General features: G+C 35.2%; 2 protein-coding genes and 1 pseudogene across 2 annotated transcripts; all 3 read left to right on the forward strand.

Annotated features, from left to right (window-relative positions):
* The first annotated feature begins 933 nt into the window (after positions 1-933).
* Positions 934-1,902, forward strand: LOC129406013 (olfactory receptor 8J3-like). Its single transcript, XM_055143754.1, has one exon. It carries the CDS (start codon positions 934-936, stop codon positions 1,900-1,902), a length of 969 nt encoding a protein of 322 aa, XP_054999729.1.
* Positions 1,903-8,427: 6,525 nt separating this feature from the next.
* Positions 8,428-9,368, forward strand: LOC101547210 (olfactory receptor 8K3-like; annotated as a pseudogene).
* An 8,552-nt stretch (positions 9,369-17,920) lies between these two features.
* On the forward strand, positions 17,921-18,871 carry LOC101555874 (olfactory receptor 8K3-like). The gene has a single exon (XM_055142993.1). It carries the CDS (start codon positions 17,921-17,923, stop codon positions 18,869-18,871), a length of 951 nt encoding a protein of 316 aa, XP_054998968.1.
* The last annotated feature ends 2,105 nt before the right edge of the window (positions 18,872-20,976 follow it).

Genomic DNA, 20,976 nt, shown 5'->3' on the forward strand with positions numbered 1-20,976 from the left:
TGCAATTTCTAAGGAAGTCTACAAGTAGTAGCACACTGGATATCAGTAGCACTGTGGGGCAGTTGCTGGAAGAAGCAGATCTTTGGTCTCATCCAGTGTTGCTCAGGCTCATTCCTGGGTCTGTGTCCAGAAATGACCCCTGCGGTGCTCAGGAAACCACACACAGGGTCAGAGACTAAAGAAGGTTGGAGACTACATGCAAAGCAAATGTCTTGGACCCTATGTAAATTCTATGGCCCCAAAGATGTTATCTTAACTAATAACCGGTGTGAAATCATTTTACCAGGTTACTATTTTGCATTATTTTCTGGGTAAATTTCCTCATTGTACATACTGCAAATCTCAGTGATCTTATTCACATGTTTTATTTCCAGGTTTTATTATGATTGTTGTTATTATTATCTAAACTGAAGTTCTTATGAGATAATGAAGAAGTAATTTACTTGAAGCTAGAACCTTGCCTGGGACAAAAAAATAAAAAAAACAGCTAACAATCTCCTGATAAATAAATAAGCATCATACAAAGAGGTCAAGAGAAAGAATGATGCTTGATGTCAGAAACACTTACCAAAGATAGGCATTTTTGTTTGCTGCTCCAATTTTTATTCTGTCACTTATTCTGCCTCACTATAGAAAATTTTCTGTTTTTTCAACTTTATTGCTTCTTATGGTATAACACAGTAGAAAACCATGTCTTTTCTTAAAATCGTACTTATTGTGTCAGGGAGATAGATCAAAGGGATGGAGCACATGCTTTGACAGAAACTCAAAGACTTTAAAGAATATGTATTAAATCCAATACCTTGTGTTTAATAAATAAGTTCTACTAGATTTCAGGGAATACTACTCATAAATGGTCATTGCCATCCAAAGGGGTGAATAGAAAATAATTCCTTAAAGTTTGTGAACAGACTCCCGTTTGTTCTACAACAGATGAACTTCCAAATGCTTTCTTCTGTGGCTCCTGGAAACTTCACCTGGGTCACAGAGTTTATCCTCGCCGGTGTCTCCAACCGTCCAGACCTTCAGGTTCCTCTCTTCTTCGCTTTCCTGCTCATCTATGGGATGACGCTGACAGGGAACATGGGCATCATCATCCTCACCAGCGTGGACTCCCGACTTCACACCCCCATGTACTTTTTCCTCCGGCATCTGGCTATCATCAATCTCGGAAACTCTACTGTTATTGCCCCTAAAATGCTGATCAATTTCTTGGTAAAGAAGAAAACTATGACCTACTATGAATGTGCTATCCAGCTCGGAGTGTTCGTGGTTTTCATTGTATCTGAGGTTTGCATGTTAGCTGTTATGGCCTATGACCGCTATGTGGCCATTTGCAATCCTCTGCTCTACTTGGTGGTGGTATCACGGCAAAAATGCTACCTTCTAATATCCCTTACATACTTCTATGCTGTATCCACTTCTTTTGTGGCTTCATACAGCATATTCTCTGTGGCTTATTGTTCTTCCAATGTAATCAATCACTTTTTTTGTGATAGTGTCCCTCTGTTAGCACTGTCTTGCTCTGACACCTCCTCTACAGAAATGTTGATTTTTATATCAGCTGGGACTAATTTGATGTTGTCCATGATTATAGTTGTAGTTTCTTATTCCAACATTGCTTTGTCCATTGTCAGGATGCGGTCAGCAGAAGGTAGGAGAAAGGCCTTTTCTACTTGTGCTTCACACATCACGGCAGTCACAATTTTCTATGGAACACTATTGTTTATGTATTTACAGCCTCAGACTAAGCACTCATTAGACACTGATAAAATGGCTTCTGTGTTTTATACACTGATAATCCCCATGCTAAATCCAGTGATCTATAGCATGAGGAATAAGGATGTGAAGGATGCCTTCAAGAGATTGATGAAAAAATTATGTTCTTTTAAATCAAGGTAATTTTAAAATGCAGTAATTTAATTTAAAAAATGACTATTAAGCTGCCATTATCTTGAGAGAAAGGCAGGGAGGAAGGAAACATAAGATATTTGCTTATATGTTTACATGTACTCCAAGGCATTAAAGGAGGCTAACATTTGACAAACAGTGAATTAACAATATTACTGAGCTATTGGAAATATATTAAACTAGGAACAAGCCTTAATTTATTTACTTTGCCAAGAATTGTTTGGGGGAGGGGGGGCTAGAGCAATAGCACAGTAGGTAATGTGTTAACCTTGCACACGGATGACCGGGTTTGATTCCTCTGTCCTATCAAAGAGCCTGGCTAGCTACCGACAGTATCTTGCCCACAGGGCAGAGCCTGGCAAGCTACCCATGGTGTATTCAATATACAAAAACAGTAACAACAACAAGTCTCACAATCGAGATATTACTGGTGCCCCCTCGAGCAAATTCATGAACAAAGGTACAACAGTGCTACAGTGCTAAAATCTAACCAAATATAGATATTCTAGTGTGTATATGGTAATTAGTGTGGCCATTGCCTTTTAATTGTTATTTCAATTGGTTAGTGGGCAAACATAGAAATCAAAACCTTGGTCTAGAGAGACAGTACAGGGGTTAAGGGATATGTCTTGCAATTGGTTGATGTGGTTTGATCCCTCTCACCACAAAGTTCCCCCAGCATCTCTGAGCACTACCAGGAGTAATTCCTGAATGCCTGTGAAATTCTGAGCACCACAGAGTCTGTGATATACTGAGCCTTCACATTGAACTATTGCTCTGGGAACCCCTGAGTACCAGTTGGGAAAGCCAAGAAACAAGCAAACAAACAGACAAAAAGTACCACAACTACTTAGCGGTGGATTGACTACCTTTATTCAGGCATAGCATACACACTATTAAAAGAGTGTATTGTGATTATGAGCTGTAGACATGCACCAATTATCTTCTATGAGGATCCTCCCGCTTCTGGGACACTGAAGATCACTGTAGGAACCTGCCATTAGCAAGAACAAGCTACTTGCATGCTATGAAGAGACCTGACCAGACAGTCGGGTTACATGCCTGGAACTGAAGGGCCTATTCAGCCAGTCCGATCACTTCTGTCTTCACAAGTTATTGGAAGGAAAATAGAAGATGGTTTCTTGAATGCAAAACTTTATCTTCTTTCTTTCTTTTCTTTTTTTTTTTTTTTGCTTTTTGGGTCACACCCAGCAATGCTCAGGGGTTACTCCTGGCTTTGCACTCAGGAATTACTCCTGGCAGTGTTTGGGGGACCATAAGGGATGCCGGAAATCAAACCCGGGTCGGCCGCGTGCAAGGCAAATGCCCTACCCGCTGTGCTATCTCTCCGGCCCCAAGCTTCTTTCTTAGAGTGATTCTCTTTAGTATCACTGCATCACTGTCATCCCGTTGCTCATCAATTTGCTCGAGCGGGCACCGGTCTCCATTGTCAGACTTGTTGTTACTGTCTTTGGCATACTTAATATGCTACGGGAAGCTTGCCAGGCTCTGCATTGTGGGCGAAATACTCTCATTAGTTTGCTGGACTCTCAAAGAGGGGCGAAAGAATTGAACTAGGGTCAGCCACGTGCAAGTCACATGCCTACCTTCTGTAATATCACTCCAGCCAAACTCTCTTTAGTATAAGAGATTTAATCATTTTCCTTGGCCTTTACTCTTCCTCCACAAAACCAGCATTTGACCCCATTGATGTGGATTCAGGTATCACTTTTAATTTATAAATACATTCTTCCTACAATACTAAGCAATGATGATTAGAAGCCAAAATAATATATCTCTAACATATTAGTCATTAACCAAATTCCACATTGCTGTTTGTTGTATGCAAACTGAAACCGAATCCGCATAAAAATAGTTATGCATTAAGAATCTGATGGCTTTTCTGAAAATTTATTTCCCACTAAGTTTCTTTATTTTTATTAAATTTTAAATGCTACCAATGTTCAATTTCTCCATCCCTTTCAGAGAACCCTGCAAAGAATTATTTTCTATCTAAATAATTCATAGATAGAAAAAAAACGTTGATATTCTGACTATTAATTATACCCAGAGAAACAACAAAAAACAAAAGGAGTAGATATTATTAAAAATGACAAAGTCTTATCATAGAGAATGAAAAAGAGATTTTCAAGCCCCAGAAAGCAAAAGAAAGAGGGAAGAAAAAAATTGCTGAGTTAGAAATAACAGAAGGGGGTTTTGGAGAGATAGTTCAGTGGATAGGGTGGTTGCTGTGCATACAGCTGACTCAGATTTTATCGCCAAGACTCCACATGGTACCTGAGTCCACCAAGATTGACCCTGAAGTAGAGAACCAGGAGTAAGTCCTGAGCAGGAAAGGTTTGCACATTTCAGTGCTGGGAGGTATAGTAAGTAATAAAAGATTAATAATATTATTAGTATCATCATTAATAACATTGAAGTGTATTAACTAATCTACAAAATAGGATCATAAAAATAAAGTTCCTAGAATATGGAGTAAAAAAATAATAGTGGAGGTACACAAATACCTAAGATGAAGAGCTGCTCAGAATAGTGAAACTTTTCATTATTTGTTTAGATCTATGTCTGTATCACTGTCATCCCGCTGTTTGTCAGTTTATACTTGATACACATGCATGATTTATATTTTTATGACTATTCTTTTTAATGATTTCTAATAAATGTTTTAGGGCCCTCACCCAGCTGTGCTCAAGGCTTTTTTTTCTGGTTCTGCACTCAGGGGTCACTGCTGCTGGTGTTCAGGGGACTGTATTTTGCATTGGGATCAAACCCTGGTTAGTTGTGTGCCAAGCAAGCACCCGACCACCATATTCTTTCTGATCCATACGGAAAACATCTATCCTTAAAATATTATGTAACACAGTAGAATTTCCTAAAAGTGATTATTCAACATTGGATGGGAATTCAACAATATGAAAAAGAAAGAGTATTAAAATATAACATAGGAAAATATTAAAAGTAAATATAAGACGTAATAAACGGATGAAATAGGCATGAGAAAATTTGAATTCTCTTTTCATGAGAGTCTTCATCTGGAAAAACATACAATGTTTTAAAAAATGCCATTATATAGAAATACCATTCAATACCATTTATATCCAATGTTATTTTTATATTCATATTTATATCTAATGTTACTTTAGCTCATTAAATATTTTAAAGTAAAATAATAAAAATGGTTGAGGCAATACATTTAGGAATTCAGTGAAGACCTGAGAAATGCTGGAAGCCTGCTGTGTAGATAAAATACATTAATCCAAAATGGCTACATCATTTAGAGACTCCAGAGACACAGAACTTTTGGGGACAGGTTGGTGCTGCCAGGTTTGAGGCATTGTTGAGTATACAGGAGAAAACTAGATTAAGTTTAAGTTAACCTAATGCAAAAGCAAGCAACTCAACTCACTTGCTGAAGCATAAAAAGTGTTCGCAAAATAATTACAAATAGTACATCTCACCTAATTGCACCCTCTAGGCTTTCATATTCCTTAAGGAAAACTAAGAAAATGTTTTGGATCTCCTCAGAGGGAGTCTCAAAGGGTGAAAAGAATCCTTAAGTTGCTCCTGCTGAGCTGAGGTCTGAAGTACATGGGGAAACCAAGACAGAAATTTCAATTCAGGTAAACAGAATCTCTCTGCGGTGCTATGTTACCAACATGAACTTCTCTCATACTTCATATTTATTTTTCAAATGTTTTCTTAAATACAAAAAAATCTTTGAAATGCTTTAACCTTTTACTTTTATACTTTTACTTGCTAAACATATATGTCAATAATATATATATGACATGCCATAATATTTGTATAATGATAACATAGATATTTAATGAAAAATAGAGGTCTGGAGACAAACAGAGAGAAAAGAGGGTGAGATGCTTGCCTTGCAGGTTACCTAGCTAAGTTAGATTCAAGCTTTGCATATGATCCTCTAGGCACTTGTAGGAGTGATCCAAATATAGAAGGCATATAAAACCCTAAGCACAGCCAGGTGTGGCCCAAATAATGTAGGGGTCAAAACTGAAAGCAAACGTAAAGGAACCGGGACTGAAAAAATATGTATGATAATCAGTAAGGTGAATTTATTTTTTTTTTTTCCCTGAAAATGTCCACCTAAAGCGTTGTAGTACAATAAATAAACTAGGTATTTACCATTGCCATCTAAAGATTACACATATAAATATATGATTCATTTAAATTTTTTTTGATATCTTGATGTGCATAAAGGTAGTTTCCTTTTTTTTTTTTTTTTTTTTTTGGGTCACACCTGGCGATGCACAGGGTTACTCCTGGCTCTGCACTCAGGAATTACCCCTGGCCGTGCTCAGGGGACCATATGGGATGCTGGGATTTGAACCCGGGTCGGCCGCGTGCAAGGCAAACGCCCTACCCGCTGTGCTATCTCTCCAGCCCCAAAGGTAGTTTCCTTTATGTTCTGAGATTGGAAATGCAAATTTTGGAGTCTGGAAGATTTTAAAGACCCAGTTTTGTGAAAGAATAAGCTCTATAGCATGTTAAATTTTTAGTGGCATTTGTCACAAAGCACACATAACTTATAAGGTTAGAGGTTTCAAAACTGATTTGCCAACTTCCACTCAACATTTCTTTTGGCTTTTTGGGTCACACCTGGGGATGCACAGGGGTTACTCTTGGTTCAGCACTAAGGAATTACTCCTGGCTATACTCAGGGAACAATATAAGATGCCAGAGATCAAATCCAGGTTGGCTGTGAGCAAGGCGAATGCCTTCTCCACTGTGCTATCACTCTGGCACCAACTTCCCCCTTTTCAAAAAGAAAAATTGCTCTGACATGCTTCCACACCAACTTTTAAAAAATGACTGGCATTAGTTATTACAGATATCGTGTTTTCAAAATTAAATGTTGCTTCAAAAAAATAAAAAATAAATAAATAAAAAGAAAAATTGCTCTGCAGCTCACCTGGGAATCTATGTTCTTTAAGTTAAAAAAATAGAGGTCCTTCATCCCCACTTTCACCAGAGGTTACTACTCCATCATTCTAAGAATGATCCTTCCAAAGCCCCACCACACTTCAAGGAGTGATAGTATTCATTTAAGGAACATCATCCTAGAGTATCACTGTCATCCTGTTGTTCATCAATTTACTGGATCAGGCACCAGTAATGTCCCCATTACAGCGCTGAGATTTTACTTACCTCTCCTTATTTTTCTTTTCCAAGGACTGGAGGCTCTTGCAGGGTGAGGGGAATGAGACCTTTATTGTTACTGGTTTTGGCATATCAAAAACACCACTGGGAGCTTGCTAGGATCTGCCATGCAGGTGGGATACTTACAGTAGCTTGTCCAGCTTCCAAGAGGCACATCATAAGACATCATAAGAATTCCCTACTCCCTATTCATCCTAGAGTATAGCTTTAAAAATCATACTCTGATTAACAGTTGAGATGCAAAATTTTTAAAAGCAGTTTGATATTTTTTATAGTCTAAAGTTGTTTATAAAAACTTCTCTACCTTCTTAAATTCTATGAAAATAGCACTTAAAATTATTTTTTTATCTTTGATTGCTTATCACAGCAGCTAAAGATCTATCTTTCTGCTAATTCCAGTGATGTGTTTTAAAATAACTTTGATAACAATAGCTCAATATTTCTAACATAAGGGACAGGATATTTTCTTAGATACTTGCATTACATAAACTATGTTTTTTCTTTAAAGTATGCATTTTATCTGCATATATATCCTAGACCACACATTCACAAGAAAAGCCTGCCATTTTCCATGTACTCAAATTTAGTCTATTTTTAATTTTATATACATGTATGTACATATATATCTTAAACTATATAATACCCACATTTTTAAAACTTACACCATATTTTAAACCACTAATCTTAGTAGCTCTGTTCTAACTCAATGTATTGTTTTGTTCTTAATTTTAATTGTTGTCTTCTATGCATTATTCATATAAATTCCTATTATATTTAAATGCCCACTTTAAATCCAAAATTATAATGTACATATGTATATATTTTAACAAGTTAAAAATATCTTGGTATATATCAGTTATAGTAAAAATAAACCCAAGGGAGAAAACATACTTTAGTTATCCTGTAAGGAAATACATGCAAAATACTTTACGTGAAATATGAGTTAAATTTTCTCAAAGGAAAATACAGTGTAGTTCCATTTCTAGTGTTATGAATCAGATCAGTGAACAAATAATCATTGAACCCTCAAAAGGAAATTGCAAACGCAGTTTTCTTTCCAATTTGCCTATATCTCTGAGCAAATGTGATTGTTTATATGCATATGTTTTGCATATAAATTATGCATGTTCTTTTTATGGGAATTGCATGTGTTAGAGTGATGGAATTACAAATTATTAAATTAAAAATCGTTTTAAAATCTTTTATATATAAATATCATATATATTTTACAATATCATATTTTTATAGATAAAATTTCTTAATTATTTGGTGGTGATGTTTCTCTTCAGAATATGTGTATTTATGACTTCAATGGACAAACACAATCTCACAGAGCTGAAGGAATTCATCCTCCTGGGAATCACAGACCGCCCAGAGCTGCAGGCTCCCCTATTTGTGCTCTTCCTCATCATCTACATGATCTCACTGGTGGGCAACCTGGGCATGGTCATCCTCACCAAGGTGGACCCCAGGCTGCAGACACCCATGTACTTCTTTCTCAGACACCTGGCGCTCACGGATCTTGGCTACTCCACTGCGGTGGGACCCAAAATGTTGGTAAATTTCCTTGTAGATAAAAATTCAATTTCATATCATTTATGTGCTACACAGTTGACTTTTTTGACATGTTTATTGTTAATGAACTTTTTATCCTAGCAGCAATGTCCTATGACCGCTATGTGGCCATCTGCAAACCTCTGCTCTACACAGTCATCATGTCCCAAAGGCTGTGTCTGGTGCTGGTGGCAATCACCTATCTCTACAGCACCTTCGTTTCTCTTCTGATCACTATAAAAATCTTCAATTCCTCCTTCTGTGGTTATAACGTTGTCAGTCATTTCTACTGTGACTGTCTCCCCTTGTTATCTTTGCTCTGCTCAAATACTTATGAAATACAGTTGATTATTATGTCTTTCTCCACTTTGGATTTGATTTTTACTCTTCTAGTGGTTGTCTTATCTTATCTGCTCATCCTCATTGCCATCCTCAGGATGAAGTCAGCTGAGGGGAGACGCAAAGCTTTTTCCACCTGTGGATCCCACTTGACTGTGGTCACTGTGTTTTATGGGACTTTGATATTTATGTATGTGAAACCCAAATCTGGTCACTCCTTTGACACTGATAAAATGGCCTCTATATTTTACACCCTTATCATCCCTATGTTGGATCCCTTGATCTATAGCTTGAGGAACAAGGATGTAAAATGTGCACTGCAAAAGATGTGGACAAAAGTATGCAGTATCTTTTCTTAAGTTCAATGTCCAGTGAGTTTCCAATTAATTAGGTGAAGGATTGTGAATAATTTTGCATGCCTCTTGAGGGACAAAGAAAATAACAAAAAATATGATATATTAAGAGATTTATTTCATTGTTTTAGCCACATCCTAGTTTTATTAATGTAATAATTATCAGAGCAGAAAAAAGCTTAAGATTTATGTGTATTTTATCGTATAGTAGAATGGATTAGGATACTGTTCACCACAAAAGCAAGCAAGGGGAATGGGTGTGCTATGTAAGAGAAGTAAAGAATAATATACAAAGGGAGTCAAGATAACCAGAAGTGTAGAACTTTAGAATTATGTACATGTGTCTTTATGTGGGTTTGTGTTTGGTTAATTAGTCATATGTTCTTTCTTTCATAATTTGTTTCGTCCATCTCCATGGGGTTTATTGAGATAAAAATTGATTGTGATATCCTGAAGGTGCATTTTCAGTGTAATGAGTTGTAGTCGACAACCATGAAATTTTCTCAAATTTGCCCCCTAGGAATCAATATATGAAGGTTTGCTCTCTTACCAGTGTCATCACTTTAATAGACGGATCCTTATGAGTTTGTTCACTCAACATAGTTGGCACTTCAGTAACCCAGAAGATAAGCCTAACATCTGTTTTTGTCTATTTGTCTTTAAGAGAGAAACATAAATTTATAGATGTATTCCTTATAACAATCAATTTTTCAGTTGGAATATGTTTCTCTGATGAGCATCGGAGATAAAGAGAAATATATTAAAACTGAAAAATTGATTGTTACAAGAAATACATCTATAAATATCCAGAGACTTAAAAATCAAGCTCCCAGATATCTTGTGGCCTACTTCTCTCTCTGTGAGAAACTGGCTGGCTTCTGGGAGTTTCCTGACCACATGGGACAGCCTTGTAAGCTTCCCATGGTGTATTCATATGCTAAATCCAGTAACAAGCTGGATCTCATTCCTCTGACCCTGAAAGATCCTCCAGAGCTACACCATTGGGAGGGCCAAGTTGAGAGAGCCTTCTAAGATCCTAGGGAAAGGATGAATGAAGAGGTTACTGAGTCCGCTCGAGAAATCAACGATTAACGAGATTTTGTGATCATGATAATATGTTTCTCATCCTGAGTGGGATTATTCAATTATGATTTTTTTTAAGGTAATGTCAATTTTTTTTACTTAAAAAGTATTTGTGGAGCTGGAGTGATAGCATAGCAGGTAGGGTGTTTGCCTTGCTCGTGGCTAGTCCGAGTTTGATGCCCAGCATCCTATATGGTGCCCTGAGCACTGCCAGGAGTAATTCCTGAGTGCAGAAGCAGGAGTAACCCCTGAGCATTGTTGGGTGTGACCCAAAAAGCACAAAAAAAGGACTTGTTTAAAATAATCACATAATTTTCTGTAACTATATTAATTTTGGTTCTGTAGATTGTTCTGCTCACTGTCCTATTTCTTCATGTTTATTTATCTCCTCAAAGTAGTACTTGGTTGCATTTATTGTTTGACAACATCGTTTTGATCATTTCTGTTAAGAATTTTTAAATTTCTTTCAAGATTTTTTTCTATGCTAACCTCTATTGACGGACATATATAAGCAAATAAATAGGTATAAATATGTACTAAATATAATATTCTTTAGAAATTTTGTCCTAGTCCTATCTACATTATATCATACCTTTCCCATATATTTTTAACATTTATGGGATTATATTTAAATCATATAGGAAAGTCCATTTTCCTTGTCAACAACCAAGAATACTGTTTCTATATAGGCAATCAAACTTGATTAAACATTAATTGAAATAAAAATCATCAGCATGATTTAAGATAAATATAACTATCACTAAATATTTATATAGATTATACTTAAATTATGAAAAATCATATAATTAACTTTGAGCATGTATGTATATGTAGTATGTTTCGTTTACTTTAAAATATGTATTGGATTTTCAATAAAGTATTAATATTAGCTGTTGTGGCAATTTCTATCATTAAAATATATAACTTTCTAATATTTTTGGAGGTTTACTCCAGACATTTTCAAGTTAAATTATAATAAATGAAATAAAATTTATGATACTCTAACATATGGATTTTTCAAACTCAACTGGATACAAGCCAATATTTCACACATTTAATGTTTAGTTTGATTTTTGAAAGTTTATTAATAAAAAACTAAAATTAAGTTTTACAAATTTTAATTGAATACTTCCATATTCAAGATAAGTTCCTGTTGAATGTACATATAAGGTATAATACTTTTCAAAATTTTCCATAATATAGCACTTTAGCACTGTCATCCCATTGTTTATTGATTTGCTCAAGTGGGCACGACTAAGGTTTCCATTGTGAGACTTATTGTTACTGTTTTTGGCATATCAAATATCCTACAGGTGGCTTGCCAGGCTCTGCTGTGTTACAAAAGCTTCAGATATATACTGTCACATTAATTATATGTTGATAGGTTATTTCAATTATAAGTAAAACTTTCCTTCAATAAATGAACTTTTAGGATTTATATGAATTATAATCAATCTTCAAAAAACATTTACTTTCAGAATAATTATTATCTGAAAAAAGTGTTGTAGGTCAGTATGGACAGGAAAGTAAAAGATTCAAGAAGTCTTCCAAAATAGGAAAGTATAATTAATGTCGAAGAGAGAAAACTCAGCAATATTACTCATATTTCAAAAAAGTAATGTAAAGTTTTGCCAACATTCTTTAAGAAATATCCAATTTGATATTAAAAAATATAAAACACAAAGAATTAAAAAAGTAAACCAGCTGAAATCATCTTTGAAAAAATGTTTTAAATATCTATCTTGCTTCCTTATCCAAGGAAATAATTTCTCATTATTTAGAATTAATATTGATGTACAAAATGATTCCTTTGAATATAGAAAGAAATATGGCAAATACACAAGCAATGAAATATTATACAACTGGAAACATTTATTATGTGTGTTAATTAAAATTTATAGAAATTTCAGAATCAAGAACATGTTATAGCACATTGCAGAATGCTTACTTATTCTTTTTTTAAAGGTTTTTAATGAATTATCATGAGGTAATTTTACAGACATAAACTTTCGTGATTACATTTCAATCATGCAATGATCAAGTACCCATCCCTCCACCAGTGCCCATTCTCTCACCTTTACCAACTTTGTCCCCAGTAACCCTCCTGCCACCCCCATCCAAGCCCCCCTGCCACCTCTAAGTTGACTTATTCTTTATGTAGATGCAGAATTCATTCAATAAAAAGACATCATATTCGGAAAATGCTGCTTAAATTATTACATAATTTCATATCCACAGATAAACTATGTTGACTTAAATTTACACCACTGAGATTAATCAAAACTAGCAAAAATACATAAAATGAGAAAATTGCAAAACATTTAGATGAGAACATAGTGAAAAACTCACATCTGGGACCCAGAAATAGTGAAGAGTTTACAGACATGCCATCCAAAACATAATCTCTAAAAAGTTATCATCAGTGAATTCGACTTCATTCATAATAGAACAGCCAAAGAATTATTTCCTTGGACTCACACTGAAGTCATGAAAGCTGGAATCAATTCTCTTTATGAAAATGCTATAGAAACTTATTTATAACATTTGAAAACTCTCAACAAATGGAGAAATTGCTCTACTACTTGCATACCAACCCAAATCTGAAAAAGGCAATAGAACAGTTCATGTTGTGCTATTATCCGGTAGGGTCGGTTTGGGTAGATTGGTCCAACGATAGATTAATCCCAGTTGCGAGTCCAGGGAAAATGACCCAAACCCAAAATTTCACCCAGTGATGTTTTTCAAATAATTTTACATAAATTAATCATTTCTTTTTCAAGACAGGAAAGCTTATATCCTTTTATAATATTTTTGTGTTTGAAAGGTAGATGCAAAGAGTATAATTACTGGTCCCTATAGATGTTCTTTTTTTTTGAGTAATCTCCATAAAATATATATGCACACGTATCCTCAAAGTAGTGCTAAGTACAGTACCTAAGATGAGGAAATAACCCAAATGTTCAAGCAAATAGGAATAGATAAAAAGAAATCTGTGGTACATGTACATCATATATAATCATTTTACAAAATGAAATCTTCAAGTTCACTGAAGCTTGGATGGAACTAGAGGGTATCAAGTTGACCGAATATTTCTTAGATAGGAAAAATAACTTGATATTCTGACTATCAATGGTACCCAGAGAAACAACAATGAAAAGGAATAGATATTATTAAAAAAGGACAAACCCTGACTTAGATAATAAAACAGAGATTTTTCAAGCCAAGGAAGCAAGAGAAGAAGGGAAGGAATAACAGAAAGGGATTTGGAGAGATAGTTCGGTGGATAGGGTGGTTGCCGTGCAAAGAGCTGACTCAGGTTAATTCGCCAAGACTCCACATGGTACCCTGAGTCCACCAAGATCCACATTGGAGGAGAGAACCAGGAGTAAGTCCTGAGCAGGAAAGGTTTGGACACTTCTGTGGTGGGAGGTACAGTAAGTAATTAAAGATTAATAATGTTATTAGCAATATCATAAATAACATTGAAGTGTATTAATTAAACTACAAAATAGGATCATAAAAATAAATAGAGTTCCTAGAAACTATGAAGTTAAAAAATAATAGTGGAGATACACAAATACTTAAAATGAAGAGCTGCTCAGAACATTGAAACTTTTCATTATTTGATTAGATCTATCTCTGCATCATTGTCATCCAGTTGTTCGTCAATTTATAATTGATACACATGCATGATTTATATTTTTATGACTATTCTTTTTAATGATTTCTAATGAATATTTTAAAGGCCTCATTCAGCTGTGCTCAAGGCATTTTTCTGGCTGTGTCTTAGGGATCGTTGCTGCTGGTGTTCAGGGGACTGTATTCTGCATTAGGGATCAAACCCAGGTCAGTTGTGTGACAGGCAAGCACCCGACAGCCCAATAAGAGTAAATAATAGGATGAAATAGGCGTGAGAATAATTAAATTCTCTTTTCATTAACTTCTTCTTCTCCTGGCAAAATACACAATGTTTTTTTTTAAAATACCATTATATAAAAATACCATTAAATGAGACTTACATCCAATATTATTTTCATATCTACTTTTATATCAAATGTTACTTTTAGCCCATTAACTATTTTAAAGTAACAAATTAAATATGGTTTGAGCCAACACATTTGATGAATTGTATATGAAGTATTTGATGAATTGTATTCTTCAGTGAAGACCTGAGAAATGCTGGAAGCCTGCTGTGTAGATAAGATAAATTAATCCAGTTCCCAAAATGGCTACATTATTCAGAGAATCCAGAGACACAGAACTCTCTGGGGACAGGTTGGTGCTGCCAGGGTTGAGACATTGTGGAGAATAGAAGAGAAAACTTGATTACGTTTAAGTTAATCAAGAGGAAAAAATTATAAACCTAATGCAAAAGCAAGCAAACAACTCACTTGCTGGATAATAAAGTGTTCTCAAAATAATTACAAACAGTACGTCTCGCCTACATGCATCCTCTAGGGAAAATTAAGAAATTGCTTTAGATCTCCTCAGAGGGAGTCTCAGAGGGTGAACAGAATCCATAAATTGCTCCTGCTGAGCTGAGGTCTGAAGTACATGGGGGAACCAAGACAGAAATTTCAATTCAGGTAAACAGAATCTCTCTGTGGTGCTACATTACCAACATGCCCGAATAGCTTGGGTCACATCTGCAAAGTAACTCTTTTATTCTATGGCAAATCTTGGTATCACTCTAGGATTTCTGTCTCACTTTTGTGTGCATTCTGCTAATGAGCAGAATAGAAATTACTTCAGGTTTATTTTTTACTCTTACTTCAGGTTTATTTTTCAAATGTTTTCTTAAATGCAAAAAATAAATCTTTGAAATGCTTTAACCTTTTACTTTTATACTTTTACTTGCTTAACATATATGTAAGTACATATGTATGTGCCATAATATTCATATCTTGCATACATAGATACTTAATCAGAAATAGAGCTCAGGGGACAAATAGAGAGAAAAGAAGGTGAGATGCTTGCCTTGCAGGTGACCTAGCGGAGTTAGATTCCCAGCTTTGCATATGATCTCCTGAGCACTGGTAGGAGTGATCCAAACATAGAAGGCATGAAAACCCCTAAGCACAGTCAGGTGTGGCCCAAATAAAATACAAGTCAAAACTGAAAACAAAACGTATAGGAACCAGGACTGAAAAAATGTGTCTGATAATTAGTAAGATGAAGTTATTCTTTTATCCTGATAAAGTCCATCTAAAGCTTTAGTGTCTAGTAAATATGTTAGGTATTTACTATTGCCTTCTAAAGATTACACATAATAAATATTTAATCCCTTTTCTAATTTTTTGATATCATGATTTGCACAATGGTAGTTTTCTTTATGTTCTGAGATGAGAAAAGCAAATTTTGGAGTCTGGGAGTTTTTAAAGACCCAGGTTTGTGAAAGAATAAACTCTATAGCATGTTAAATTATTAGTGGAATTTATCAAAAAGCACACATAACTTTCTAGGGTAGAGGTTTTCAAACTAATTTGCCAACTTCCACTCCACTTTTTTTTTGGCGTTTTGGGTCACACTCTATGATGCTCAGGGGTTATTCCTGGTTCTGCACTAAGGAATGACTCCTGGTGGAGCTCAGGGGACCATATGTGATACTGGAGATCAATCCCAGGTTGGCTGTGTGCAAGGCAAATGCCTTTACTGTGCTATCACACTGGCACCAACTTTCCCCTTTTCAAAAAAGAAAAATTGCTCAGCAGCTCACTTGGGTATCTATGTTCTTTAAGTTAAAAAGAAAATAGAGCTCCTTCATCCCCACTTTGACCAGAGGTTACTATTCCATCATCCCAAACTGATCCTTCCAAAACCCCACCACACTTCAAGGAGTGATATTAATTTAAGGCACATCATCCTAGGGTATCACTGTATCACCTTCATTCTGTTGTTCATCAATTTACTCGAGCAGGCACCAGTAATGTCCCCATTCATCCCAACCCTGAGATTCTAGTAACCTCTCCTTATTTGTCTTTCCCAAAGGTTGGAAACTCTTGCAGGGTCAGGGGAATGAGACATGTTATTGTTCCTGGTTTTGGCATATCGAACATGCCAAGGGGAGCTTGCCAGGCTCTGCCATGTAGGTGGGATACTCACGGTAGCTTGTTGGGCTCTCCAAGAGGCACATCATAAGACATCATAAGACATTCCCTACTCCCTACTCCCTACCCACCCTAGAGTATAGCTTTTAAAATCATAGTCTGATAAACAGATTAGATGGCAAACTTTTAAAAGCAGTTTGAGTTTTTTATAGTCTAAAGTTGTTGATAAAAACTTCTCTACCTTCTTACAATCTAATAAATTACCACTTAATATTGTTTTGTTTTATCTTTGATTGCTTATCACAGCAGCTAAATATCTATCTTTCTACTTATTCCAGTGATGTGATTTAAAATATCTTTGATAATAATAGCTCAATATGTCTAACATATGGACAGGATATTTTCTTAGAATCCTGCATCATATAAACTGTGTTTTTTAAAACAATATGACATTCATATGCATATATTTCCTATACCACACATTCACAGGAAAGCATGGCACTTCCATGTACTCAAATTTAGTCTATTTTTAATTTTATATATGCAATCTATTCTGTTTTGTTTTTAATTGTTTTCTTGCATAGATTGTTCATATAAATTCCTCCTATACTTGTAAATGCCCACTTTAACTGGGGTATTATAATGTACATATGTATATATTTTAACATGTTAAAAATATCTTGATATATTGGTATAAATGTCTTATAATGTACATATGTATATATTTTAACATGTTAAAAATATCTTAGTATATATCAGTTACAGAAAAAATAAACCAAAGGAAGAAACCATACTTTAATTATCCTGTAGGGAAATACATACAAAACACTTTAAGAGAAATATGAGTAAAAATATCTCAAAGGAGAATATACTGTTGTTCGAATTTCAATCCTAAGAATCAGATCAGCGACCAAATAATCATTGAATCCCTCACAAAGAAATTGCAAACATATTTTTTGTTTCCAATATGCCAATATGTTTGAAAAAATATGCATGCTATTATGCATATATTGTCACAGTCACTCTCATCCCTTTGCTCATCAATTTGCTTGAGCGGGCACCAGTAGCTTCTCTCACTGTGAGACTTATTGTTACTGTTTTTGGCATATCGAATATACCATGGTAGATTGCCAAACTATGCCGTATGGGCAGAACACTCTTGGTAGCTTGCCGGGCTCTCCCAGAGGGACAGAGGAATCGAACATGCATAAGGCTAATGCCCTTTAATGTGCTGTCACTCCGACCCACATATTATGCATATAAATTATGATTGTGCTTTCTATGGAAGGTGCATGTGCTAGAGAGATGGAATTACAACATATTAAATTTAAATTTGTGTTAAAATCTTTTATATATAAATATCATATATTTATAGGTAAAAATTTTTAATTATTGCTGGTAATGTCTCTCTTCAGAATATGTGTATTTATGACTTCAATGGACAAACACAATCTCACAGAGCTGAAGGAATTCATCCTCCTGGGAATCACAGACCGCCCGGAGCTGCAGGCTCCCCTATTTGTGCTCTTCCTCGTCATCTACATGATCTCACTAGTGGGCAACCTGGGCATGGTCATCCTCACCAAGGTGGACCCCAGGCTGCAGACACCCATGTACTTCTTTCTCAGACACCTGGCGCTCACGGATCTCGGCTACTCCACCGCGGTGGGACCCAAAATGTTGGTAAATTTCCTTGTAGATAAAAATTCAATTTCATATCATTTATGTGCTACACAGTTGACTTTCTTTGACATGTTTATTATTAGTGAATTTTTTATCCTAGCCGCAATGTCTTTTGACCGCTATGTGGCCATCTGCAAACCTCTGCTCTACACAGTCATCATGTCCCAAAGGCTGTGTCTGGTGTTGGTGGCAATCTCCTATCTCTACAGCACCTGCAATTCTCTTCTGATCACTATGAAAATCTTCAATTCCTCCTTCTGTGGCTATAACGTTGTCAGTCATTTCTACTGTGACTCTCTCCCCTTGTTATCTTTGCTCTGCTCAAATACTTATGAAATACAGTTGATTATTATGTCTTTCTCCACATTGGATTTGATTTTTACTCTTCTAGTGGTTGTCTTATCTTATCTGCTCATCCTCATTGCCATCCTCAGGATGAAGTCTGCTGAGGGGAGACGCAAAGCTTTTTCCACCTGTGGATCTCACTTGACAGTGGTCACTGTGTTTTATGGGACTTTGATATTTATGTATATGAAACCCAAATCTGGTCACTCCTTTGACACTGATAAAATAGCCTCTATATTTTATTGCCTCATTATCCCCATGTTGAATCCGTTAATCTATAGCTTGAGGAACAAGGATGTAAAATATGCACTGCAAAAGATGTGGACAAAAGTATGCAGTATCTTTTCTTAAGTTCAATGTCCACTGAGTTTCCAATTAATTAGGTGAAGGATTGTAAATAATTTTGCATGCCTCTTGAGGGACAAAGAAAATAACAGAAAATATGATATATTAAGAGATTTCTTTCATTGTTTTAGGCACATCCTAGTTTTATTATTGTAATAATTATCAGAGCAGAAAAAATGCTTAAGTGTTATATATATTTTATAGTATCATAGAATGGATTAGGATACTGTTAACCAGAAAAGCAAGCAAGGGGAATGGGTGTGCTATGTAAGAGCGGTGAAGAGTAATATACAAAGAGAGTCATTATGACCAGAAGTGTAAAACTTTAGAATTATGTACATGTGTCTTTATGTGGGTTTGTGTTTGGTTAATTAGTCATATGTTTTTTTCTTTTTTAATTTGTTTCATCCATCTCCATGGGGTTTATTGAGATATAAATTGATTGTGATATCCTGAAGGTGCATTTTCAGTTTAATGAGTTGTAGTCGACAACCATGAAATTTTCTCAAATTTGCCCCCTAAGAATCAATACATGAAGGTTTGCTCTCTTACCAGTGTCATTGCTTTAATAGACGCACCCTTATGAGTTTGTTCACTCAACATAGTTGGCACTTCAGTAACCCAGAAGATAAGCCTAACATCTGTTTTTGTCTATTTGTCTATAAGAGAGAAACATAAATTTATAGATGTATTCCTTGTAACAATCAATTTTTCGTTTGTAATATATTTCTCTGATGAGCATCGGAGATAAAGATAAATATAGTAAAACTGAAAATTTGATTTTTACAAGAAATACATCTATAAATATCCAGAGACTTAAAAATCAAGCTCCCTGATGTCTTGTGGCCTACTTCTCTCTCTGTGAGAACCTGGCTGGCTTCTGGGAGTTTCCTGCCCACATGGGACAGCCTTGTAAGCTTCCCATGGTGTATTCTTATGCTAAATCCAGTAACAAGCTGGATCTCATTCCTCTGGCCCTGAAAGATCCTCCAGAGCTACATCATTTGGAGGGCTGAGTCGAGAGAGCCTTCTAAGATCCTAGGGAAAGGATGAATGAAGAGGTTACTGGGTCCGCTCGAGAAATCAACAATTAACAAGATCGTGATAATATATTTCTCATCCTGAGTGGGATTATTCAATTATGATTTTTATTAAGGTAATGTCAATTTTTTTTACTTAAAAAGTATTTGTGGAGCTGGAGTGATAGCATAGCAGGTAGGGTGTTTGCCTTGCTCGTGGCTAGCCTGAGTTTGATTCCCAGCATCCTACGTGGTCCCCTGAGCACTGCCAGGAGTAATTCCTGAGTGCAGAACCAGGAGTAACCCCTGAGCATTGGTGGGTGTGACCAAAAAGCAAAAAAAAGGACTTGTTTAAAATAATCACATAATTTTCTGTAACTATATTAATTTTGATTCTGTAGATTGTTCTGCTCACTGTCCTATTTCTTCATGTTGATTTATCTACTCAAAGTAGTACTTGGTTGCATGTATTGTTTGACAACATCGTTTTGATCATTTCTGTTAAGAATTTTAAAATTTCTTTGAAGATTTTTTTCTATGCTAACCTCTATTGATAGACATATATAAGCAAATAAATAGGTATAAATATGTACTAAATTTAATATTCTTTAGAAATTTTGTCCTAGTCCTATCTACATTATATCATACCTTTCCCATATATTTTTAACATACATGGGATTATATTTAAATTATATAGGAAAGTCCATTTTCCTTGTCAACAACCAAGATTACTGTTTCTATATAGGCAATCAAACTTGATTAAACATTAATTGAAATAAAAATCATCAGCATGATTTAAGATAAATATAACTATCACTAAATGTTTATATAGATTATACTTAAATTATGAAAAATAACAATTAACTTTGAGCATGTATGTATATGTATTATGTTTCATTTACTTTAAAATATGTATTGGATATTCAATAAAGTATTAATATTAGCTGTTTTGGCAATTTCTATCATTAAAATATATAACTTTCTAATATTTTTGGAGGTTTACTCCAGACAATTTCAAGTTAAATTATAATAAATGAAATAAAATTTATGATACTCTAACATATGGATTTTTAAAACTCAACTGGATAAAAG

The sequence above is a fragment of the Sorex araneus genome, chromosome 6 (genome assembly GCF_027595985.1).
Source record: "Sorex araneus isolate mSorAra2 chromosome 6, mSorAra2.pri, whole genome shotgun sequence".
Lineage (NCBI taxonomy): Eukaryota > Metazoa > Chordata > Mammalia > Eulipotyphla > Soricidae > Sorex > Sorex araneus.

Excerpts from the sequence above, each read along its gene's own strand:
- LOC129406013 (XM_055143754.1), top strand. The coding sequence starts at position 934 with ATGAACTTCCAAATGCTTTCTTCTGTGGCTCCTGGAAACTTCACCTGG.
- LOC101555874 (XM_055142993.1), top strand. The coding sequence starts at position 17,921 with ATGACTTCAATGGACAAACACAATCTCACAGAGCTGAAGGAATTCATC.